Source organism: Molossus molossus, unplaced genomic scaffold (assembly GCF_014108415.1).
Source record: "Molossus molossus isolate mMolMol1 unplaced genomic scaffold, mMolMol1.p scaffold_m16_p_27, whole genome shotgun sequence".
Classification (NCBI taxonomy): domain Eukaryota; kingdom Metazoa; phylum Chordata; class Mammalia; order Chiroptera; family Molossidae; genus Molossus; species Molossus molossus.
The window spans coordinates 728472-755698 of NW_023425363.1; the positions used below are offsets into that span (position 1 = coordinate 728472).

The 27227-nt window shown below is 42.6% G+C and overlaps 1 protein-coding gene and 1 pseudogene across 1 annotated transcript; one reads left to right on the plus strand and one right to left on the minus strand.

Annotated features, from left to right (window-relative positions):
• Positions 1 to 9718: 9718 nt before the first annotated feature.
• Positions 9719 to 10361, minus strand: LOC118641222 (annotated as a pseudogene).
• A 14504-nt stretch (positions 10362 to 24865) lies between these two features.
• Positions 24866 to 26725, plus strand: UBB (ubiquitin B). The gene is made up of 2 exons (XM_036278362.1): positions 24866 to 24998; positions 25886 to 26725. Exon 2 carries the CDS (start codon positions 25892 to 25894, stop codon positions 26579 to 26581), a length of 690 nt encoding a protein of 229 aa, XP_036134255.1. The 5' UTR covers positions 24866 to 24998; positions 25886 to 25891; the 3' UTR covers positions 26582 to 26725.
• The last annotated feature ends 502 nt before the right edge of the window (positions 26726 to 27227 follow it).

The following is a 27227-nucleotide window of genomic DNA, read 5'->3' on the forward strand; positions in this document are numbered from 1 at the left end:
TTTTTTGCCAGATGGGAGGAGGGTTGGAGGAATGGGTAAAAAAGGTGAAGGGATTAAGAAGTACAAATTCATTGCTAGACTGACAAACCTCAAAGGGAAAGGGGTTGGGGGGTGGGAAGAAATAAACCAAAGAACTTATATGCAAAAAAATAAAAATATATATATACATACATACACACACACACACACACATATATATATATATGAATTCCTTATAATTTGCACATCGTGTGTATATAATATGGCAGCAATTTCACATCTCAAAAGCCCATCCATGAAAATCAAAAGTGGGCCCTGGCTGGTTTGGTTTAGCAGTTAGAACATCGGCCCTCAGACCAAAGAGTCTCGGGTTCAATTTCGGTCAAGGACACATAACTTCAGTTGAGGTTTTGTCCTGGCCCTGGTCAGGGTCATGAGGGAGACAGCCAATTGATGTGTCTCTTTCACGTCAATCTCTCTCTCTCTCTCTCTCTCTCTCTCTCTCTCTCTCTCTCCCCCTCCCTCCCTCCCTCCCACTCTATCTGAAGATAGATGGGAAAATATCCTAGGGTGAGGATTTTTTTTTAAGTGGACATTTTTGTACCTACAGCAGTCAAATTCATAGAGAGGGAAAGTAGAATGGTGATTGCCAGATGAAAGGGAAGGGAAATGTGCAATTAGTGTTTAATAGGTATCAGGTTTGTGGGGGAAGGGAAATGTGCAATTAGTGTTTAATAGGTATCAGGTTTCAGCCGGGGAAGATGAAAAAGTTCTGGAAATGGATGGTGGTGATGGTGCACAACAATATGAATGTCCTCAATGCCACTGAACTGAACAATTAAAAATGACAAAAGTGAGCCCAGCCAGTGTGGATCAGTGGACTGAGCATCGGCCCATGGACTGAGAGGTCCCAGTTCAATTCTTGGTCAGAGCACATGCCCGGGTTTCACGCTTGATCCCCAGTAGGGGGCATGCAGGAGGCAGCTGATTGATGTTTCTCTCTCACTTCAATGTTTCTATCTCTCTCTCCCTTCCTCTTTCTCTAAGAAAATCAATAAAAATATTAAAAATTTTTAATAAAAATTACAAAAGTCATACATTTTATGTTATGTAAATTTTACCATGATTTTTTTAAAATAAAAATTTAAGTAGGTACTTTTGGTTCTAGTTAAGGCCCCTAAAGCCAACATGATGATATCATTGGTGACTCAGGATGTGGAGAAATACAGTGTGTGATGTGTTCATAGGAGGAGAACAAATACAACACAACTCTAAAAGGAAAACACAAAAAAACCCTGGCAAATCTGCATAGGATTTTAAGGAAAGAGACTCTGAAAATACTATAGTGTGTCAAATTTACTTTTTGATTCATTTGAAATATGGTGTTGGAAGAGAACTCTATGGATAATCTGGACCACCAGAAAGATAAACCACTGGGTGGGTCTGTCGCTGGACGCTTCTCTGCCCTGTCAGGCTCTTGACTTGTGCAGAAAAGAATTCAAGAGAGAATCCCTGTGAGAGTGAAAGCAGGTTTTATTCGAGGCTAGGACGCACTGCTGCTGCTGCTGCTGCTGCGAAAGAAGTGAATGTGCATGTTGGAGTGGATGTGGGTGAACTTGTGAGCTGTGCACTGGATCGGTCAGTTCTTGGGTTTTTGTTTTTTTGGGGGGTTTTTTTGTGTGTGTTTTTTTTGTTGTTCAGGTAGAGTGGGAGGGAGAGAGAGGAACAGAGAGAGAGAGAAACATCGATGCGAAAGGAACACATCGAGTGGCTGCCACCCCCACAACCGACCAGGGCCGGGGACAAACTGCAACCGAGACACGCGCCCCCAGCGGGAACCGAACCCGGGTCTCTCAGGACCGCAGGCCGACACTCCAACCGCTGAGCCAAACCGGCCAGGGCAGTTCTTGGGATTTTATGTGTTTCCAAGGACATTGTTTCTCTACTTTGTGGCATCAAATTCTGGCTCTGCCTTCTGGTTGGGAGAGGGGTCTTGTTTCTAATATGGCTTGTTCAGGAAGTGTCATGACTTTGATCCTCCTCAGCCCTCCCTCTACCTATGGTGTCAGTTTTCATTATAATGATGGGATACGGAGTTTGGAGGTTGGTCTCTGGTCAATTTTTCCTCATCTTGAATGTATCTGGTTTTAGCCAGTCCTCGTTTTGACTTCTGTGACCACAGCAGGAGTTTCCTTCCACAGGCTGTTTTTCCTTTGATCATGCATGGAGGAGGGGGCTCTGATGAGAAGACCTACTGGCTTATTGGCCTGAGGTGTGCACTCCTACTTCCTCATTCCACTTGTCAGAAGTTTTCTTAACTTCTTTCTATCCTGCCTCAGGTCCTAGAGCAAATTAAGCCTGAAACATTGCTAGAGAGAAAAATGACCAAACTGTCTTGGCCAAGTAGCTCAGTTGGTTAGACTGTTGTCTGGATATGCCAAGATTGCATACATACAAGAATCATCCAATGAATGCATAAATAAGTGGAACAACAAATAGATGTTTCTCTCTCTCTCTTTCTCTCTCTCTCTCTCTGCCCTCTTCCTCTCTCTCTAAAATCAATAAAATTTAAAAAAAACAAAAAAAAAAACTGAAGCTCTCTTACTACAGGTACATCATGAGAGAGAGAGAGTAGGGCTCTTTGGAAAAGACAATAATGTTGGGAAAGTAGAAGGCAGCAGGAAAAGATGAAGACCAAATATGAGATGGGTTGACTTCATAAAGGAAGCCATAGGATTGAGTCTATAGGAGCTGAGCAGGGCTGTGAGGACAGGACACTGTGGACATCACTCATTCATGGAGTTACCAGAAGCTGGAGCCGATTCAACTGCATGCAACACAAAGCACTGCTGTATACATTTCCATGATTTGGAATATGGAAGCATAGGAGAGTAAATAACGATGCCTTCCTATGCAAATATCCTTTTCAGATATTATTTGTCTCTGCTTGAGATGAATAGTACTTGGTACAGTAAAACCTCAATATAACAGACTAATTCAGGTGAGGGAGTGTCCGTTAAAGCCAAAAGTCCATTATATAATAAAGTAGGTTTTTTGAACATGTATGTTAAAAAAAAAAAACTGACAAATTAGTTAACCTGTTTTTACTTATGTAGCCTCATTTATGTAATTAAAATTAAGTATGTATAAAAAGCTTAATTTCACAGAAAGTTTTCTATATGTACTACTGTAATCTTAAATTTATACTAAATAGCCCAGCCGGTGTGGCTCAGCGGTTGAGCATCAACCCATGGACCAAGCTGATGCTGATTCGATTTGTAGTCAGGGCACATGCCTAGGTTGCAGGCTCGATCCCCAGTTGGGGGCATGCAGGAGGCAGCCGATCGATGTGTCTCTCTCATAAATGTTTCTATCTCTGTCTAAAAGTCAATAAAATATTTTTTTAAATTTATACTGAATAGGTCTAGTAAATGCGTGCATCCACCAGTCACCAAGACTAAACAAATGCACAAAGCTGGGGTGTGATTTAGTGCATGTGGGAACATTGCTGGTAGGCATTAAAACTGCTGCAGAAATTCACGCCATGTGATATGTGTAATCGTGTGCTAATCATTCACAAAACATTGTTTAGAAGTGGTGACTCTTGGATTTAAAGATGTAGACTATAATTGTAGATATATAATATTTATTTATGTCAGTGAAATTACTACAGTGTTTTTTCCAATATATGGCCTATTCATTAAAATTTGTTTAAAATAACTGGATTAACAACTAAAAACCTGTAAATTTAATTATAAGCAATCTTGATTAAAAGTATTTTTAGCCCTGGCCAGTTTGGCTCAGCGGTTAGAGCGTCAGCCTGCGGTCCGGAGAGACCCGGGTTCGGTTCCCGCTAAGGGCATGTACCTCGGTTGCAGTTTGTCCCCGGCCCTGGTTGGTCTTGCGGGTGGCAGCCACTCAATGTGTCCCTTTCACATCGATGTTTCTCTCTCTCTCTCTCTTCTTCTCTATCTGTACAAAAAATGGAAAAATATCCTCGGGTGAGGATAAAAAAAAAAAAAAAAAGTATTTTTAAATTAACAGGGTGTTAATTTTCACATATGACGAACAGACTGCAAATTTTGTCCGTTAAATCCAAAGTCTATGAAATCGAGGTCTGCAAAATCATGGGTTTACTGTATTACTCCCCAACAGACAGAATTCTGTGTTTAGCTCCTGGAAATGTGCAGAATCCACATTGACCACCAGAGGGCAGGAGTCCCTGTGTCACACAGACCTTGTAGGAGCAACAAGAAGGAGTTAAGGTCTTTTTTTTTTAAATCCTCCCCCGAGGATATTTTTCTACTTATCTTCTGGTAGAGAGAGAAACATCGACGTGGGAGGGACACATCGACTGGTTGCCTCCCACACGACCCAACCAGGGCCAGGGACAAACCGCAACGGAGGTATGTGCCCTTGTCTGGAATCGAACCTGGGACTCATTGGTCCACGGGCTATGCTCTGCCACCGAGCTAAACCGGCCAGGGCTGAGTTGAGGTCCTTAAGAGCACCGTCTTGTATCCTCAGACTTGAGAGGCCTGTGGAGACTCCAGCTATGAAAGTGGGGAAAGCATTTGACAGAAGTTAGGGTGGGCTGGCCTCATTGTACTCTCTCAACCATAGGGGGAGCACCCAAATTTCTCAGCTTATGTATGTGACAGGCCTAATTTCTTCCTCTATAGATATTATTTATCTTAATAACATCACTCCTACCAACATGCTGGGGGTAAATTCTGTTTTTTGAGCATTTGTAGGGGCACCATTAACTTTTGTGCTGATTCAGGGCAGGCACAAGCTAGCACACACAGGACAGGGCAAGCTGACGGATGATTCTGAGTGAGTTAGTAAAAGATCCCTTCTCTAAAGCAGCCTATATGGTAGTCCAGAGTTCTTATTAAGCCAGGCACTGTGCTGAGAGGCACTTCGAATACCTTGTCTAATAATCCTCACAACAAGGTAGGCACTATTACTGTCCACATTTTTCTGATGAGGAAATTGAGGATGAGTATAAATAACTAACTCGCTTTATCAGGCGCCCCTGCTCATGCCAAAGGGAAAGGCCCTGACTTCTTCCCAGCTCCATTGCACTCACCAGTTGCAGCTACACAAAAGCCTCCCATCTGGGCTCTGGCATGGTGGCTCAGTTGGTTGGAGTGTCGTCCCATACACCAAAAGTTTGCCAGTTCAATATCCAGTCAGGGCACATACCTAGGTTGAGTGTTTGATCCCCGGTCAGGGTGTGCAGGAGGCAACTGATTGATGTTTATTTCTCACATAGATGTGTCTTTCTCTCTCTCTCTCTCTCTCTCTCTCTCTCTCTCTCTCTCCCTCCCTCCCTCCCTTCCTTCCTCTCTCTCTCTAAAAATCAATAAAAGAATGATATATCCTAAGGTGAGGATAAAGCCTCCCAACTGTGCTCTCTGCTTCTACTTCCCCCTCCTCCCAGTCTACTCTCTCATAACAGCAAGAGCTATTTTTTAACTCTGCATTATGTTAACTAATATAAAAAATGTAGAATTCAAATAATAATAAAAAGAATATCCAAGTAGATTAAGGAATGCAGATTTATCAATTTCTCTGAGGTTTCCTGACATGCTCCTCCCTGCCTCCAAGAGTTAACCACCATCTTGACTTCACCACACATATATGTATATCTAAATCATGTTATTGACTCTTGTCTTTTTTTACTTCTCTATAAATAAATACTGTATGCATTCTTCTAAGACTATCTGTGATTCATCCATGTTGATACAGTTGAAATTGATATGTGTTCATGGTTGCATAGTATTCCATAATATGGACATTCCACTTTGATAGTTATATATGTTTACAGTTTTTGCTATTATGAACAATGCTGATATAAACATTCTTGCTTATATATCCTGATGCACATGTGCAAGGGATTCTCTACCATATAAAGTGTTTTCAGTTTTTTCAGACAATTAATTATGAGCACATGCCAAAGTTTTATTACAGTCTTGCTGTAAGTACAAAAGCCTGTGACAGACCAACTCATAGACTGCTCTCTTGGTAGAAACACTTAAAGGGGTAAAAATGACAAGGTAATTTAACAGTAAATACTCTTCCATGTTTTTTCTCTATTTTCAATACTTCACTACTTCTGACACCAGATGTGGGTAGGGTTTTCCCATACCAAGCAATTCTTCAACACCAGCTAGGTGTCCCACAACTTATTCTGATACCATCTACCTGGAGTTAACATGACTGCCCCCAGCCTTCAGATGCCAATAAGTCCAGGTTCAGACTAACTTGGCTATAAATCAGAGATTCTCATGATCCTTCCTGGGACTTGATTAATTTGTTGAATTGACTCACAGAACTCAAAAAAACCAGTTTACTTAACTAGATTGGAGGTTTATTACAAAGGTATAAGCCAGATGGAAGAGATGCACAGGGCAAGGTATGTGGGAAGGGGTGCAGAACTTCGATGCCCTCTCTGGACATGCCACTCTCCCACCTCCACGTGTTCACCAACTGGAAGCTCTCTGAACCCCATACTTTAGAGATTTTTGTGGTGGCTTCATTACGTAGGCATGATCGATGAAATTATTGGCCACTGAGGATTAATTCATCCTCCAGACCCTCTCCCCTCACCAGAGATGGGAGAGTAGGGCTGAAATTTCCAAACTTCTTTTTTTATTATCCTCACCGGAGGGCATTCTTACATTTATCTTCAGATAGAGCGGAAGGGAGGATAGGAGGAAGAGAGAGAGGGAAACATCGATGTGAGAGAAACACATCGAGTGTTTGCCACCCACACGACCCCAACCAGGGCCGAGAACAAACTGCAACCGAGGTACATGCCCGTAGCAGGAATCGAACCCAGGACTCTCTGGTCTGTGGGCCGATGCTCTAACCACTGAGCAAACTGGCCAGGGAGCAATTTCCAAACTTCTAATCAAAGCTGGTTTCCATGGCAATTAGCCCCAAAGTTAGGGGTTTTCCATAGGTCACCTCATTAACAAACACTTGGGTGGTTGAAAGGAGCTTGTTAAGAATAATGAAAGACATCTGTATCACTCTGACCACTTAGAAAATTCCAAGGGTTAGAGGAGCTCTGTGACAGGAATGGGGACTAAGACCAATTTCTTACGATAAATCACAAAATCACAGTACATTGTTAGATTGTATACACAATAAAAAAATAAATAATGTTGCCTTGGCTGGTTTGGCTCAGAGGTTGGAGCATCTTTACCATGGCCTATAGACCAATCCACACATGAACTGTTCTTCTCCCACTCCCAGCTCATCTCCCACTATTCTCTCTTCCTCTGTGCTCCAATCACACCAGCCCTTATAGTCCTTAGCTCCCCACACTTTCTTCCAGTTGTATTTTTGCTGGAATCTGTCTCCACACCCTATTCTGTATTTGCATGACAGGCTCCCTCACTTTAAGCAAGTCTTTGCTCAAAAAATCACCTTTTCAAATAGGTCATCATTCTATATAAAGTAGCTGCAGCAAATCTCTCTAGCCATTGTTTTATTTTTCTCCATAGTACTCACTACTATCTAACATGTTAAAGTTTGTTTTTGTTTTTGTCTATTTGTAAGTAAGCTCATGAACCAGAAACTCTGTCTGTCTTGTTTACTGTTATATCCTCAGAGCCTTGGTTTGTGCATGGAACATAGTAGGCACTTAATAAATTTGTTGAATGAAAGAACACCAGACAAATGATGGAGAGGCTTTTGAAAAAAACAAGGCAAGATATCTGAGTTGGTACATGTAGCCACAGCTGTCTTAGAAATATCTGGCTAGTGCTTATTTATTATTATAAAAACCCCATTCAAACTGGCCACAATCCTTGAAGATTTCACAGGGAGAATAGTATTTAAGCACCAAATGACTTTAGTCTTATTTGCAAATATCTCATTCCTCTTATTTCTCTCTGAGGGTTTGAGCAGATTGAATTTAATTCATTCAAATTTATCAATATTTTCTTTTATGGATTACATTTGTGTGTCATAATTAAGAAGTCTCTGCCTAGCCCAAGATCACAAAAATGTTCTTCTATGTTTTCATTTAGAAGATTTATAGTTTTCAATCTATTTAATTTATGATCCATCTTGAATTGTTTGTTTTTTTTTTGTATGGTATGTGACAACGGTCTAAGTTTATTATTCATTTTGCATATGGATATCCAATTGCTCAAGCACCATTCATTTAAGACTATCCTTTACCCATTGACTTTCCATGGTACCTGTAGTAAAAATCAGTTGTTAATAAATGAGGTTTATTTCTGGACTATATTGTGTTATGTTGACCTGCATGTCTATCCATATGCCAGCACCACACTGTTGTTTTTGTTTGTTTTCAGTGATCAATTTATTTACTTAAAACAGCATTTTAGGAAAAGGGCACATACATCCACTGCCCTTTCATGAGCCAAAACCTCTCCCCTAACTGGGTTCAGGACACCTAAAACCTTCCCTGAACCCCCAGCACATGGGCACTCTGAGGGGCCACTGCAAGGGAGTCAGATGAGGTCAGTATAGCAGGGGAAAATCCAGAAAGCATCCCTGTCCCGACTCTTGGGTCTCACCCCATAGCCCACTGCTGCCATGGCTTCCCCAACACTACTCATTGCAATAGAACACCCATGGGCTCCCAAATCCAGGAAGAAACAAATGCAGATGTCAAGGTGAAGCTCTCCAATGTTTCTGTTCACAAGAGCCATCAGTGTGAGCACAGACTGGACAGCTGGAGCCTCTGGGAAGGGCTGGTCAAGTGGTCAGCTGTACATAGAGCTGGCCTGGTTGGCAATCACCACACACGCAGCTCCCACCAGCTCACATCCAGGAGGGAACAGACCCAACTCTCCCCCTCTGTGGCTCACTCTTTCTACTTCAGCAAAAAATAAAACAAACCCCAAAGAAACAAACAAAAAACCCTCAAAACCAAACCAAACAGCCTCAAGAAAACAAACTTCAGGAACGTGAAGAACAGAAAGCGCAGCCCATCTCTAGGCCAGCCCAGCAGGTCATCTGTCCTGGACCCATGGGCACAGCTGGCCACGCAGCAGGATCCTATCAGCCAGTCTGGCTTCCAGGGTCAACAGTGTGAGCACAAGGCAGGAGGGGCCATCAGTGGGGAGGCACTGCAGTTTAGTGCCAGGAGATGTGACAGTGTGGCTGCCTGCTCCTTGATCAGGAAGGGCCTGGCACAGACTGGGCTCCAAGGGGTCATATACCCAGGGGCCCTCCAGAAGCAGCAGCAGACTGATGACATGCCCCAAGAGGGGCATGCTTGGACTTGGAGCCAGGCATTCCTAAGGGACTCAGCCAGTTGGCAGGAGCACAGGTCCAGGCTGGAGGGGACAGGACAACACCTTGGGACATTCTGCAAAGGCTGAGGGGGAATGTTTGCTGGGTGGCCCTCGAAGGCATCCTCCACATATCCTGGGGCCATTGCCTGGGCTCATGTCTTTCCAAGGGGTGGGGAAGCTCTTGCTCACTGCTGGGAGGGCTCCAGGTACCACTTGGTAACAGGGGACCCCAACCCCCACTGGCTGGCAGCCAGCAGCACAGTGTCCTGTCAGAGTGGATCACAGAAGGGAGCCTGCTGATCCTCCAGCTGCTTGGCCCAAAGTTTTAGAAATAACACATAAAAGTCAGAAGTTTGTGCAAACTCACCCACCACTCAGCCTAAGAGGACAGGAGGGTTCTAGGCCTGGCAGGCAAGAGATGCTGGGAGCAGTGAGGGCTGACGGCTGCTGCAGGGTTAGCACAAAGGTGAGATGCATGGGCACAAGTGCCAGTCTGAAAGGCAGTACCCTGAGGCGGCACCTAATTCCTCAGGGCATCCAACCTGCCATGCCAGCTGGTCCTCCTGGCTGCTCTCACCCACAGTAGACAGGCCCTAAGGCAGCTGACTGAGCTGGTTGAGGACCTCCAGGCCGTTCTCCTCTTTGATCTGTACAATGAAACTGTCCACCTGCTCCTGCAGCACGGTCAATGTAGTGGCTGAGTTCATGGAGTCCTCCATCACCAAGGTGTGCACGTTCAGGTTCTGCAACTGCTGCTAGAACCTGTCCACATACACTTTATGCAAGACCATGCTGCTCAGAGCTCAGTCCAGGGCTTTGATCACCTGTACCATGTTCTTGGTCACCCCCTTCACGGTCACAGCTGTCTGCACCTTGGAAGCCACTGCATCCATACGGGGATGCCATGTGGAGCCAGTTCACACCTTCATTCTTGTTGCGGACAACATTTTCCATGTACAAATGGGCACCCTCCATGTTCTTCTGCTGTGGGGCCTTCTTCACCTTAGCCTGCTCCACCTTTGAGTCCATCTCCACCTTCCTGGCCAGTTTCTCCGGGTGGGTCACTGTACACTTCAGCTGGAACAGGGTATCTATCATCCATGGCCAGTCCAACAGCCACAGCCCTTGCAGAGGTGGAGGGATGATATCTCCCCACATGGTTTTGATCAGTGTGTCTTTACAGTATGTTTAAATCATGTCAATATCCAATTTTCTTTATTTTGTTTCAAAGAATAGCTTTGGTTATTCTAGGTCCTTCCCATGTCCATATAAATTTTGATCAGCTTATCAATTCCTATTTTTTTTTTAACTGTTGGGATTTTAAGGACTGCATCAAATCTAATCAATTTAGGGAGAATTGCCACCTTAACAAAATTGAGTACTTCAATCCATAAACATTGTGTTTCCCATTTGGGGATTAAAAACCATATATATAGTTAGCCCTCATTTGTCGTGGTTAATCAGTTCCAGACTCTACCATGATAAATGACTTTCCGTGAAGTAGAATTCTTTATTTATAAATCAAATATTTTCGCACTTAGAGCATAAAAAACCTGTTTATGACCTTCTAAATATGTTTTTTAATATTATTAGAGCCCTCTAGACATGAAATAACACCCTTTAGTCACCATTACACTCATATTATCCAATATATTATACAAAATAAGAGAAAATAAGACATTAGATGTTACAAATATCATATTACTATTATTGTACATTTAATTACACACACACAGTTCTTACGCACAATCATTAACCTATGAAAATAGTGCAACTTATTTGATGAAGCGATGAAGATGAAGAGATGTACGGCACAGCAAAGAAGAGCAAGGTTACTGCTCCTCTGAAGGCACAATCTCAGTAGGAGAGTCTTCAGGTGGTGCAGTATCTTCAGCAGGTATGTCGTCATCTTCTGCTGAAGGAGCACTAGGAGTGGGCAGTGGGTGTCTGGGTGCGCGGCTGAAGAACATTGTGATAGGCAGTTGCTGGCGCTGTTTTTATATGCGAGAGGAGGCTTTTGCAGGGTTCTATCGCTCCATCAAGTGCATTCTGGAACCGCAATGCATGCATCATTTGTGGGTCCCATTCATCAGTCATGTCCTGTACTACCTTAATAGTTCTCACGACTTATGAGAGATGCTCAAGTGTAAGGTCAACTTCCTCCTCCTGACCCCCAGGAACCTCTGGCTGCTCTTCCTCCTCCTTACATGCAGACTTACTCATCTCCACCAGATCCTCTTCAGGTAAGGAATCTGAATGTGTCTCCAGCAGCTCATCCATGTCATGGTGGGAAACCTTCTCCTCCCAGCATCCGGGCTAGCCTAACTGCCTGATCCACTGCCGAGTTGCTTATATCCTCTGGGGTGAATCCTCTGTAATCGTGGACAATTTCAGGCCACGTCTTCCAGTTGGCCTTCACAGCCTCCATCTTTATGTCCTTCAATGCGGCCCGGATGTTCTTCAGACAGGTTGTGATAGTATACTGCCACCAGTACTCCTTCAGCAAGAAGTTCTTCTCAAGGTCCATGCCTTCGACAAGGTGCTGCAGGGTATTTCACGTGTAGAGCACCTTGAACACATAAATAACGCCTTGATCCATGGGCTGGATCAGCAAAGTGGTGTTGGGAAGAAGGAACTCAATCCACACACCGTCATAGGATAGGTCTTGTGCATGACCTCCAGCACTGTCCATGAGGAGAAGGACATTAAACTTAGGTCCCTTCTCTGCGAGATAGTTTGACTTGGGGGGATGAAGCACTCGTGGAACCAGTCCGATGACAGCTGCTTTGTGATCCAGCCCTTGTCGTTGTGCATCCAATGCACTGTCAGCGGTTCTTGTTTTTATTCTTCAGGGCCCTAGGGTTCTTGGCCTTGTAGATAAGGGCAGGCTTGAGCAAAAATCCCTCAGCATTTCCACACATAACGATAGTCACGCGATCCTTACACGCCTTGAAGCCACGGACCTTGGCCTCATCCTTGAAAATGAATGTCCAGGAAGGCATTCTTTTTCAGAACAGTCCTGTTTCATCCATACTGAACACCTGTTCTGGGTGATACTTGCCCTCCTCAAGGATCTTCTGAAACGTGTTGTTCACGTAGTCCTCTGCTGCAGGCTGGTGAGCAGAGGCAGCTTCTCCGTGGAGAACGACACTCTTCAGATGATACCTCTTCTGGAACTTCTCGAACCAACCCTTGCTCGCTGTGAAATCCATGAACGTTGCAGAAGAGGGTCCTGGTTGAGGTTTGTCCACTGTAAAGTGCTGATAGAGTTGCCTCGTCTTCTCCTGGATCACCAGCGAATCCAACGGAATGTTTCTCTTGCAGCTGTCACTGATCCAAATGGCTAAGGCAGACTCTGTTTACACTATGAACGTATTATGACTTGTCACGACGCACTTTGCTTCCTTGTTGAAAGAGACAGTAGTTGTTGCACAGATGTTCTTTTCATCTTTACGGATAGAGTGAACGGTAGACTCATTCAAGTGATAATGGCAGGCAACCTCCACGATTTTCTTGCCATCTTTGATCATATCCAAGAGTTTCACCTTTTCCTGGATGGTAAGCATCTTCCTCCAGCGCTTAGTTTCATCATCAGAAGGCTCAGAAGAAGCAGCACATTTAGGAGCCATCGTGGAGCTTAGATAAAAGTTCTCAGAAATCGCAAGCACTTACAAGAGCAAAGATGCTTCCAATGAATAGCGATGTAGAAGCCTGTGTGAGAGAAACGAACTTGCAGGAGGCTGAGCCAATCAGTGACCAGGATAGAAAGAGGATAGGAGAGCCAATCAGTGAATAGCACGCTCTGATTGGCTTGGTTTCACCACACCCGATTTTTGGAAAAAAGTTATTGCCCACACACAAGGAATGGTCAAGCAGTTACACCTAGTGTTGAAGGATTTGCGGGGGTGCTCAAATACATAGGCCTACAGTCCATACATACAGTAATTTTAATTTTAATTGTAATACAATTGACTCAGACAACCGAGCACATGCTGTATCATTTTCACTGTCTCAATCAACTTTTTAATGAATCTATCTATCTATCTGTCTATCGATAGATAGACAGATAGATAGATAGATTATAAACACACACACATATGTGTATATATATATATTTTTTTCTTATTTGTATTCTTATTCCAGTTTGTTTAGGAACTAATAGGTATAGTTTAGTGGGCCATGGCTGTTTCTGTTTTCAGTCCTAACCTCAATAGACATCTAATAATGAACATTTGGTTTCGTTATTTAAAACAAAATTAAAACCTCAAAACAGATATTGATAGATCATTTATTTTTATTGTTTTTATTCCATTGTATGGACATACTACAATTTTTTTAATCACACAAATTTATCGTGTAATTGATTGTATCTCTTTCCATGATGGCTGAGAAAAACAAAATAAAACACCAAAATGTAGATTTATGGCCCATCTCTAGCAAAAGAACAGACTTCAAAGCTAACATTTAAAATACTAATCTCACTTCCAACTTCATTTTCTCATTTTTCCTCTCCTTTTGTTATAAATTCCCCATCCGCTTTTCTTTCATTTTGTTATATACTTTTAAGTCAGTTGTCTTGGGTCTTTTTCTAAAAAAAATTTATTAATGAGAGAGAGATCAACTTGTTCCACTTATTTATGCATTTGTTGGTTGATTCTGGGATGTGACCTGACCAGGGATCAAACCTGAAACCTTGGTGTATTGGGGACGATGCTCCAACCAACTGAGCTACCCAGCCAGGGCCTTGGGTATTTTTTTAAACAAGGACCAAATACCAGTAAACAGTGCTCTGTTTTTATTTTATTTTATGAGTTCTTTCCTTCTGTTTCCTTTAGGAATGTTGAATTTTGTTGACCTAGTCACTTACAGATGCTCATCTTATCCTGCTACCATCTCTGGAGATCTGGTCTCTAATCTCATCCCCCTTTTATTCACCTGCTATGATGTCACCAAGTTATCATTCTACAATAACAATCTAATCATGACATTCCTATGTAGAACACCTACTGGAACAATCTAAGGTCCTTAGCAGAGCAAGGCAGATCCTTCATTAGTTATTCATTCTTTCAGCAAATATTTACTAAGTGCTGATTACATACCAGGCTCTATGCAACCTGGCTAAGTATGCATACCTGGCTAAGTAAGTGGAGGTATAGTGATAAACCAGAGAGACATGGCCTGTACCTTCATGGAATTTATATTCTCGTGAAGGAGATGGAGATAAACAACTGCATAAGCAATATAATCATGGATGTGATAAACATGAAATTGTTGTTAAAGAAATAACCAGGGCGGGGAAAAAAAGAAAGAGAGAGAGAAAGAAAGAAAGAGAGAGGGAGAGAGAGAGAGAAAACCAGGGTGCTTTGATTGAGTCCTAGAGTAGAGGTGGATGTCAAAGAAGGCCTTTCTGAGGTGACATCTATGTTGCCAAAAATGTGAGACAGAGTGGCCATGGGAAGAGGTCTAGGCAAAGGAAACATCAAGTGCAAAGATCCAGAAATGGGAAAAAGCTGGGATGGTCAGTATGGCTGCAGGTAGTGAGGTTCCTGATAAGTTGAGCTCTGCCTACTTCTCCGGCCTTACTTCCTAAACCACATGCCAACATGCAGCCACCCTAAATCCCAGACATGCACAGCTACTCACTATTCCTCAACACGCCATGCATTCTCGTTTTTCACCTGCTCCCTCATCCAGGACAATCCTACTCCTCCTTGCGACTGGGTTTCTAAATAATACTTTCATTGAAACTTTTGGGTTCCTCTCCTAGCCTCCTCCAGGCAGCTAGACTGTTCATTCCTTCTCAGTGCCTCCACAGAAGTCTTTATGTACTTCTTTTTTATATAGCTAATAGTTACTGGGTGCTTTCTATCATCCCAATATTGTTCTAAGCACTTAACCTGTATAAATTCAACCTTATGAGGAAGGTTCATTTAATCCTCAAAAACTCTTGATAAGCTAAACATTGTTACTATTCTCTGCAATATAGATGAAGAAACTGAGGCCCAGAGAAGTAATTCACCCACAGTTACACATTGAGTAAACAGTAGAGTCAGAATTTCAACCAAGACTGTCCAGTTTGTACTTTAACTACTAAGTGGTTTTTTTGCCTTTCAAGATTGATAATAGTAACTAATGACAAGCATTTATCAAGTACTCCCTACATGCCAGACTTTCTTCTTAACTCATGGCACAAATAAACTCACCAAATCCTCCACCAACTCTTTGAGTTGACACTCTCAGTCCTCATAACAACCTACTTACTGGTGCTAAGACCATGACTCTCTTGAGTGAGGTCCATGTCCTGTCCCAGTCAGCAATCCCAATGCCTCCCACACCCAGAAGTTATTCAACAAATGTCTGCTGGGTGAATGAATTAGCAAGCAGATCTAGTATCTTTCTCTTGGCTCAGGATTCAAATATCAAGAGTATACAGTGCCGGAGAAGATGGCGGCAGGGTCACATTACCAGATTTCAGGTTATACTACAAAGCCACTGTAATCAAAACAGCTTGGTACTGGCACAAGAACAGGCATATAGACCAGTGGAACAGAACAGAGAACCCAGAAATGGACCCAAGGCAATATGCTCAATTAATATTTGACAAAGGTGGCAAGAGCACAGAGTGGAGTAAAGACAGCCTCTTTAATAAATGGTGTTGGGAAAATTGGATAGCTAAATGCAAAAAAAAAAAAAAAGAAAAGAAACTAGACCATCAACTTACTCCCTACACAACAATAAACTCAAAATGGATAAAAGATTTAAATGTGACTCATGAAACCATGAAAATCCTAGAAGAAAATGTAGGCAACAAAATTTCAGACATCATATGCAGCAGAATTTTCACTGATACATCACCTAAGGCAACGGAAACAAAGGAGAAAATGAACACATGGGACTCATCAAACTAAAAGCTTCTGCACAGCAAAAGAATCAACCATCAAAATGGAAAGGCAACACACTGTATGGGAGAGCATAATTGCCAATGATATATCAGATAAGGGGTTAATCTCGAGTATATATAGAGTGTGCATACAACTCAACAAAAGAAAGACAAAGAACCCAATTAAAAAATGGGCAGAAGAACTAAATAGACCTCTCCAAACAGGACATACAAATGGCTAAGAGACATATGAAGAAATGCTCAACATCACTAATCATCAGAGAGATGCAAATTAAAACAACAATGAGGTATCACCTCACACCTGTCAGAATGGCCACCATCAACAAAGCATCAAACAACAAGTGTTGCTGAGGCTGTGGAGAAAAGTGGACTCTAGTACACTGCTGGTGGGAATGCAGACTGGTGCAGCCACTATGGAAAACACTATGGTGTTACCTCAAAAAATTAGAAATTGAACTTCCATTTGACCCAGTGATCTCACTTCTAGGAATAAACCCTAAGAAACCTGAAACACCAATCAGAAAGAATATATGTACCCCCATGTTCATAGCAGCACTAAGATCTGGAAACAGCCCAAGTGTCTATCAATAGATGAGTGGATAAAAAAGCTGTGGTACATGTATACAATGGAGTACTATGCAGCTGTAAGAAAGAAAGATCTCTTATCCTTTGAGACGACATGGAGGGATCTGGAGAGTGTCATCCTAAGCGAAACAAGCCAAACAGAGAAAGACAAATATCATATGATCTCACTTATTTGTGGAATTTAATGAACATAACAGTCTGAGGAATGGGGTAGTCCCAGAGACATGGAAGTAGTGTACAGACAGACAATCCCCAGAAGAGGGTGTGGTGGGGGAGAGACAAACCACAGAACTTATATGCATGTATGCATGAACAATGGACATAGACAAAAAAGCTGGGGACAGGGCGAGAAGGGAGGGGAGGGGGGAACTAGTGGGGGGAGGAGAAACATCTGTAACAAAAATAAATAAATTAATTAATAAAATAAATAAATAAATAAGTATACAGTGCCCAATAATAGTTGCTTGGAAAAAATTATGATAATCAATTATAAACCATTTGTCGTAAATACATACTGAGAACTGATTAATATAAAGGTTGGCTTAATAATTCTCTGCATTTCTAATGTATCAGAGATTGTATTATGTATTAGAAGATATACTAACCAATTCCTCTGATGAGAGGAGGTCAAAGAGCTGCTTTCAGGACAGCTCCCATAATAAATCTATGTTTAAATATGACACAGCCAACAAAAATAACACATTGGCTTATAAAACCATATACATCTTTTGTCTATTCTGTTCCTTCCCTTGACAGCAAATATTAGACATAATAAATAAAAGTTTAAAGTGTCATTTAAATCTCAGAATAAGTTAAATTAGAAAAGAATAATAATTCCTTTAAGTCTAAGGAAACGGTACAAAATTAATTTATTCAAGCAAATAATAGTTACTATTGCCTTGTCAGTTCTGGATATCTAACATAATTTTCTAACAAGTTGGGAAATTGATACAGCAAGCCTCATTTTCTTAGTCCACTGTCTAGGTTTGATACTTCCTTAGATATGTATTGGAAAAATAAAATACCAGTTTTTCAAAGGCCAGTTCTAAAGGGGACTAAGCAAAAAGGCAGAGTGAGGAATGGAAATGATATTTGCTCAACATCTATTAAGTGCCAAGTGATTTACCTCAATTTAAGACTCAATTTGGCAAAGGAGGATGACACCTGGTCCACATTTTTTCTTTACAGACAGGGAAATAATTTGTTTGTAGCGGCTAACCCATTATTTATTCCTACCCCCATTTCACTGCCTCTCACACATTCTTCCCAAGAGGTTCTTTAGATGCTCATGCCAGTGGAATTCTGATGGCCGAAATTACCCACTGTCAGGCCTGCCTCAACAAGAATCTCCATACTTACAGTTAAATCCCTTCTGAAAACAAGTAGGCTCATATTTATAAAGTAAACTGAAGGGGACTTTGTAAAAAAATTTTTCCCCTAAAAGAAATCTTTCCATCTGATTTGCAAAAATTTTTAAGTCTGTCAAGACTCAGTGCTGCTGAAGCAATAGAACTGGGAGAATTCTACATTGCTGGTGGGATTGTAAGTTAGTACAATCACTTTGGAAAGCAATTTGGCAAAGTTTAGTCAAATTTCAGATATTTTCCACAATTCCATTCATAGGTACATTTCCTAGAAACATTCTTACACATGTATACAAGGATATATATGAATGCTTTTATTGTTGGTGGGAAGGTAAAATGGTATAGCTGCTATGTAAAACAGTATGGTGGTTCTTCAAACAAAATTAAAAATAGAATTACCATATGATCAAGCAACTCCCCTTGTGGGTATATCAAAAGATTTGAAAGCAGGGCCTCTAACATACATGTGTACACCTACATTCATAGCACTATTGTACACCATAGTCAAAAGAAAGAATCAACCCAAGAGCCATCGCAGATGAATGGATAAACAAAATGTTGTATATACATACATACATATATACAATGAAATATTATTTAACTTTTAAAAGGAAGAAAATTCCACCCAGCCAGTGTGGCTCAGTGGGTTGAGCGTCATCCCATGCACCAAGAGGTCACTGGCATGAAATATTCAAAGTGATGAAAAGCAAGGACCTACAACCAAGGTTACTCTATCCTGCAAAGCTACCATTTAGAATCAATGGACATATAAAGAGCATATTCATAAACATGCATTATTTATAGATGGATAAATAAGTGGAACAATAAACTGATATTTCTCTCTCTAAAATCAATAAATTCTAAAAAATATTTTTTAAAAAACATAAAGTAACAAATGTTGGTGAGGAATTGGACAATTGGAACACTTTGTGCATTGCTGTTGAGAATGTAAAATGGTACAGCTGCTGTGTAAAGCAAGAAAAAACTAAAGGAGTTCATCACTACCAAACCCATATTATATGAAATGTTAAAGGATCTTCTTGAAGATAAAAAATATGAACAATAAAATACATATCTACCAACAACTGAATCTACAAACCAAATGAACAAGCAGAACAGAAACAGACTCATAGATACAGAGAACTTTTTGATGATTGCCAAATGAGAGGGGGTTGGGGGGGATGGGTGAAAAAGGTAAAGGGATTAAGAAGTACAAATTGGTTGTTAGACTAACAAACATGGGAGGGAAGGGGAGATGTGGGAAGAGATAAACCAAAGAACTTATATGCATATATGCATAACCAATGGACACAGACAATAGTGTGGGGAATGCAGGAGAGGGGTGGGAAGAGGGATGAGGAGGTCAATGGGAAAAAAATGGGGGGGGGGGGGAGGGCATCTGCAATACTTTCCACAATAAAGATAAATTTTTAAAAATATCTCATTGCCCAGGCAGTGTGGCTCACTGGTTGAGCATCAACCCATGCACCAAGCGATTCGATTCCCGATCAGGGCACATGCCCAAGTTGTGGGCCCAATCCCCAATGGGGGGCATGCAGGAGGTGGCCAATTGATGTTTTCTCTCATCAATGTTTCTAACTCTCTCTCCTTCTCCCTTCCTCTCTCTCTAAAAATCAATAAAGAAAAAAAAATTAAAACTAAATAAATAAATAAATAAAAATACCTCACTGAGATATCACCCCACACTCAAGGATGGCCACTGTAAAAAAACAAAACAAAAAAAAACCAGCCAGGCTGGTGTGGCTCAATGGATTGAGCATCGTCCCATGGACTGAGAGGTCCCAGTTCAATTTTCAGTCAGGGCACAAGCCCAGATTGGGGGCTTGATCCCCAGTAGGCGGGGTGCAAGAGGCAGCCGATCAATGTTTCTATCTCTCTCTAAAAAATCAATAAAAAAATATTTTACAAAATAATAATTAATTAGTTAAAAAAAGAAAGTAAGCCCCGGCCAGGCAGCTAGTTGATTAGAGCCTCGTCACAATATGCCAAGGTTTCAGGTTCAATCCCTGGTCAGGGCACACACAAGAACCAACCAATGAATGCATAAATAAGTGAAACAACAAATTGATATTTCTCTCTCTCCCCACTTCTTGCTCTAAAATCAATATATTTTTTAAAAATATTTTGAAAAACCAGAAAGTAACAAGTGTGGGTAAGAAACTGGAGAATTGGAACACTTTGTGCATTGTTGTTGAAAATGTAAAATGGTACAGCTGCTATGTAAAACAGTATGGAGATTCCTAAAAACACTAAAAATAGAATTAATTCATTTCTGAGTATAAATCCGAAAGAACTTAAAGAAGACTCTTAAAGAGATATTTTCACACCCATGTTCATTGCAGCATTACTCACAATAGTCAAAAGATGAAAGCAACCCAAATATCCATAAAGACATGAACCGCTAACACAACATGGGGTGTATATATATATATAGTCAACATGGGGTGACTAATAAATATAATATTAGTCAGTCTTTAAAAAGAAGGAAATTTTGTCAAATGCATGGATGAACCTTGAAGACATTAGGCTAAGAGAAATAAACCAGTCACAAGAAGACAAATATTGTATGATTCTACTTAAACAACTTATCTAAAGTAGTCGAAATCATAGAAACAGCCCTGGATGGTGTGGGTCAGTGGTTAGAGCATTATCCCAAAACCAAAGGGTTTTGTGTTTGACTCCCAGTCAAGGGCACATACCTGGGTTGCAGGTTCAATCCCTGGCCAGGTCAGGGTTCGTACAGGAGGTAACCGATCAATGTATCTCTCTCACATTAATGTTTCTTTCTCTCTCTTTTCCACTCTCTCTAAATATCAATGAAAAAAATATCCTTGGGTGAGGATTAACAAAACAAAACAAAATCATTAAAAAAGAAAGTAGATGGTGATTATCAGGAGCTGGGGGAAGGGATAAATGGGGAGTCTTGGTTCAGTGGTATAGAGTTTCAGTTTTGCAAGATGAAAAAGTTCCAGAGATAAACAATGTGACTATAGTTAACACATACTGAACTGTACACTTTTTTTTTTTTTTTTTTTTTAGAGAGGGAGAGAGAGAAACATCAATGAGAGAGAACATCAATGAGAGAGAACATCGATTGGCCGCCTCCTGCATGCCCCCCACTGGGGATTTGGCCCACAACCTGGGCATGTGCCCTGACGGGTAATCAAACTGGCGACCTCTTGGTGCATGGATCAAAGCTCAACCACTGAGCCACACCGGCCAGGATGAACTGTACGCTTAATACTGGTAAGTTTTATATTGCATTTTTCACTACACTAAAACATTTTTAAGCTGAAGTAAAATAGCAAAATGTTAAGTTTTCATAAAGTTGAGTAGTGATTTTATGGTGTTTTTGTTTTTATTTTTTTTAATCCTCATCCAAGGATATTTCTTCCATTGACTTTGAGAGACAGTGGAAGGGAAGGGGTGGGGAGAGAGAGAAACATCAGTGTAAGAGAGACACATGGATTGGTTGCCTCTCACACTAGCCCCAACCCAGCTAGGGCATTGAACCTGCAACGCAGGTACTTACCCTTGACTAGGACCCTCCACCCTGATGTGCTGGCCGATGCTCTAACCACTTAAGCACACCTGCCAGAGCTCATGGTGCTTGTTCTATCTCCAGGTCTCATAATATTTCATAATAAAACATTTTTTTTTTTTATCCTCACCCGAGGACATTTTTCCATTTTTTGTTCAGGTAGAGCGGGGGGGGGGGGGGGGGGGGGGGGGGAGAGAAAGGAACAGAGAGAGAGAGAGAAACATCGATGTGAAAGGCACACATCGAGTGGCTGCCACCCGCACAATCGACCAGGGCCGGGGACAAACTGCAACCGAGGTACATGCCCTTAGCAGGAACCGAACCCGGGTCTCTCAGGACCGCAGGCCGACGCTCTAACCGCTGAGCCAAACCGGCCAGGGCCATAATAAAACATTTTTAAATAGCTACCTTTTAATGGATAGATTTCTATAATTCTGAGGCCCAATATAAAAACAATATAGAATTTTGCTCTGTGTTCATTCGGTCATTCAAAATTAAAGTTTCTAATTTGTTGGTAATTAATCAGGGGTCTCATAATTCTGTTGAGATAAGCAGACAAATGAGGAAATGACAAACCACAAACTAACTCCATATATTAAATATCAATTGATAATGTCAAGACAATTGTGAATTTCTGATTAGAACCACAGTTTCCCCACAAATTTTTTTTAGAGAGAGAGAGGAAGGGAGAGGGAGAGAGAAACATTGATGAGAGAAAACATCGATTGGCTTCCACCTGCATGGCTCTCACTGGGGATCGGGCCCCACAACCTGGGCATGTGCCCTGACCGGGAATCAAACCAGCAACCTCTTGGTGGATGGGTCGACGCTCAATCACTGAGCCACACTGGCCGGGCCCACAGATTTTTATTAAAAGACATCTAGTCAGCCCTGGCTGGTTTGCTAAGTGGTTAGAGCATCAGCCTGTGTACTGGAGAGTCCCGGGTCTGGTTTCTGCTAAGGGCAGTACCTCCCTTGTGGTTTGTCCCCAGCCCCTGTTGAGGTCATGTGGGTGGTGACTAGCCGATGTTTCTCTCTCTCTTCTTCCCTCCGTTCTATCTGAAGATAAATTTAAAAATGTGTTCAGGTGAGGATAAAAAAAAAAAGACATCTAGTCAAGTAAAATAATTTAGAATCTCAGAATCAATTCCTCTTTGTTTCTTTCAAAGGAACTGCCTGGGCAAAAACTATTTGCCTGTGGAGATTAAGTACTATCTTTCTGCTTTGTACTGTAGGCCCTAAGGCTTTCTTAAAGTTGTGAGGGTTTTTTTTCCAGTTGAACAAAAGGAAAAATTGCACTTCACTGAACAAACATTTGAGCATAATGCCAAATATTGTGAGTGATTGCCAAATTCCAGATCTTTGCCATCTTGTATTCTATTCTTTAGTTTGCTTACAAGTTACAATTCACAATTTATCACCAAAAATAATATTTTATTTCATTTATAAACATACCACAAAAAATTCCTCCTGGGCAGCACATGCCTTCCTTCTGAAAACATTTTGCTTTGATGAGGTCACCAAGTGACACACTTGGGCAAAAGTGGATGACTTCTGGCAACTGCTAGAACTCCCAACAAAATCATCATTATTAATCATGAGTCTTCACTCTAGATCCTTCTACCTACCAGTCAACAAGTATGACTCAGGAGATGCTGCTCAGGCTCATTGCAGGGTTGACAAAAATGAACATTCCTACTTTGTAAAATAAACATTTTAAATTATTTTAAAGAAAATTTACTTCTAGCTACTGATTATTCAAGTAAGCAGATCTTACCAAGTTTTGGTAAATTTTACTTAACGCTGTCTAGGTGTTAACTCATATACCTGTCTGTATTATATATTGATGAACATCGTTTCTTAATGTTGAGCTTAGAAATGTCATTTAATGACTAGCGAGCCTTTCTAAAAGTGATATCTAACTAATTATACTAAAGCAGTTCTTTAAACTAAAAGCAGTTTTTAGGAAGGTCGGTATTGCCTGACAGCCATTTGCGGGTGTATTTACACCCCCACCCCTGTGACTCAGACACAGGGCCTCGTGGCCACCAGAAGCAAACATCTGCCTCACTCACCTTCCCCTAGTTATCTGCTAGCGACACTAGTGACCACACCCAGGGAGCCCACAAGCTGGTCCTACCTAGCTGGTTAACCTGGCCCTTAGTGTCGCCTGAACAACGCACACACTAATGGTAGAACTATTAGCTACTTCCTCGTACACGAATTCCGTCTCTTGAGGAGGGTTTCCGGTCCCTAGCCTGTCTTTCTCTTTTTCTCAGCAGAATTTAGAGCAAGAGCAAGGAGGGCCAGGACCAGCGGGTTTTTCCGAGCCAGGTGCGAGCCTACCCCGCGGCACCTGAAGGCCGGGAGGGCTGGGGCGCGCGAGGGGGCCTCTACGGCAGTCCGGATCCACAGACGCCCCTGGAGCCCTTGTGAGGATCCGGCGCGACGAAAGCACTCCACCTGTGTGGAAGCATGGGTAAAGCTCCGCAACCAAGAGCAAGAATGAAAACCCGCCAGTGTGGTGGGAGGGGCGCGCTTTTCAGATCTCGGGAAGTGGGCTTGTGGTTCACAGTAGACACGAGGAAAAATAGCTACCGGCCGCGCCGCCCCACTCTATCTCCGAACCGGGAGCCGAGCGGCCTTCCCGTGAAAGACGGCGCGGACCCGCCTGCTTCCTGCTCTTAATCACCAAAAACGAGACTTTGAGGTTTGGAATTTGGTATATGGAGGCAGGAACGGAGAAACCCTCCCCGACCCCCGGCCGGAAACACCCTTCTCTCTCGAAGGCGCGCCTCTGCGGCGCACGCGCACTCGGTCACTTAACAATGTCTGCTCTCCCAGCCGGGAGCCCAGCAACAGCCGAGCCGCCGCGTCCCTGACCAATCACCGCCGGCCTCGCCGTCTCGCGTCTCACCAATCAGCGCCGGCGCCGCAAGGAAGTTTCCAGAGCTTTCGAGGCAGGTTCCCGCAACTCGAATTCATCCGCCTGATGACTTTTCTACGTTTTCCTAAAGGAGGCGAAGGATAGCCCAGAAAGAGGGGAGCTGAATTTTTAGGATCCTTTTTCCCGGATCTGAGGAATTTGGGGCGTAGGGGAAGGGCCTGACTGCGTCGCGGGAGGTGGGGCCAAGTGAACTACTTTCAGCGGCGTATGGACACCGCGGCTACGTAGAAGTGTGAGTCAGCCACAGACGTTGCATAAATCTCAGCCCCGCCGAGCCGGAACATTCAGAAGCGGCGGGTGGTGTCGGCTGTCTGTTCCTGGTCTGTGGAGTGACTCGACGTGATTGGACTTGCAGTCTTTTCGTATTCACTACCAGGTATTGGCCCGCAGCCTTCGAGGCCTGGGAGGGGTGCACAGGGAACCTCAGTGAGATGAAACTGGCCAATTCTTGGTGGTGGTGGGCCTCCGTGAGAGGGTGGGGGGAGGGCTGGGCGAGCTGCCGCGGCGCCGCGGCGCCTGGCGTTTCCGGAAGGGTGGGCCTCGTTTACCTGTAGGGAGCGGAGGTGGAAGGCGCGCGCGCCGAGAGCCCAACCGACGCTCAACCGATGGAGGTGCCATCGTGTCTCTTTCAGGGGGGGAAGGCGAAGAAAAGGTCATGTGGCTTCTAGATACCTTTTAATTTCGAGTCGCAACGTAGAAGGTGTCGTTCCTTTTACGCAGGAATTTTTTATTTTCCGTGTCTTGTGGGGTTTTATTTTATTTTACGTTCTATGCTTAAGTTTTGGGAGAATTGTTGGCGTTAGTTAAGGAAGAAAGTCCTAGATGGTAACTGTACAGAGCAGTTTTGATTTTTCAGCCAGTGTAGGTTGAAGCCTTGATAAGTGAATTTTGTAATTGGCCCTCGTTGGCGTGCCTTCCCGCACACCAGGAAAAAGGTTGCGCGGGTTCATTTCCGGGTCAGGGCTCTTAAAGTTTTTCTCAATGTCTCTCTCTCACATCGATGCCTTTTTCTCCCTCTCTCCCCCTTCTCTCAAAATCATTAACATATCCCCGGATAAGGATTAAGTTTTTCAAAAAAGGTATTTTGTATTTGATGACTAATACAGCTTGTCTAGTAAAAATTGGAGGTTCGTGAGAGATGTACATGGTTGAAGGCGTTTTGGAAGAGTAAACTCAATTTTGAAGAATTAATTAGATATAGAAGTTAATAAATGTAAAGATTCTGAAATGATACACAAGGTTTATGCCTTTTGAACTCTGTAGGTCAAAATGCAAATCTTTGTGAAGACCTTGACCGGCAAGACCATCACTCTGGAGGTGGAGCCCAGTGATACCATTGAGAATGTGAAGGCCAAGATTCAGGATAAGGAAGGCATCCCCCCTGACCAGCAGAGGCTCATCTTTGCGGGCAAGCAGCTGGAAGATGGCCGCACTCTTTCTGACTACAACATCCAGAAAGAGTCCACCCTGCACCTGGTACTCCGTCTGAGGGGTGGTATGCAGATCTTTGTGAAGACCCTGACCGGCAAGACCATCACTCTGGAGGTGGAGCCCAGTGATACCATTGAGAATGTGAAGGCCAAGATTCAGGATAAGGAAGGCATCCCCCCTGACCAGCAGAGGCTCATCTTTGCAGGCAAGCAGCTGGAAGATGGCCGCACTCTTTCTGACTACAACATCCAGAAAGAGTCCACCCTACACCTGGTCCTCCGTCTGAGGGGTGGTATGCAGATCTTTGTGAAGACCCTGACTGGCAAGACCATCACCCTGGAGGTGGAGCCCAGTGACACCATTGAGAATGTGAAGGCCAAGATCCAGGATAAGGAAGGCATCCCCCCTGACCAGCAGAGGCTCATCTTTGCGGGCAAGCAGCTGGAAGATGGGCGCACTCTTTCTGACTACAACATCCAGAAAGAGTCCACCCTGCACCTGGTCCTCCGTCTGAGGGGTGGCTGTTAATTCAGTTTTGCATTCCTAGTGCCCAGTGATGGCACTACCCTGCATTCTAACCATTTGCCCCAATTTAAGTTTAGAAATTACCAGTTTCAGTAATAACTGAATCTGTTCAAAATGTTAATAAAGTTTTCGTTGCATGGTAGCATATTTTGTGTCTGTTTGGTCATGAAATTAGGTAGTGGTGTGGGGACTCCTAACTGGTTAAAATGATGTTTAAGGAAAGGATTTAATTTTGAGACGGTTAATGTGACCAAGGTGAAGTCATTTGACTTTGGTAAACATAGGGTGTGCCAAGATATAGGAACTTGGTCTAAGTCTTGCAATTACCAGTTGACTGTTAAGCTTTTCTTGCACACTAGTGCATTACACTCAAGTGTTTAATTTTAGGTAGTGAAATGGAACCCTAATCCTGTCAGTTGTATGTGAAGTTAGAGCCAAGAATTGAGTGGAGCCCTTGTCAAGTTTGAAAGAACATGAGATAAAAGCGTATTCTAAGACAACTTGCTAACACTGGTATGGCAGCAAATGAGGATAGGACCTAATAGCAATCTAATCTTAATGACTAACAGCTTTACATTCTTGTAAGGAGAAAGATTGCAACAGCAAATGAAATTCTCTAATTTGCAACTTGATAAAAGTTTTCGTTTGT

Excerpts from the sequence above, each read along its gene's own strand:
- UBB (XM_036278362.1), top strand. The coding sequence starts at position 25,892 with ATGCAAATCTTTGTGAAGACCTTGACCGGCAAGACCATCACTCTGGAG.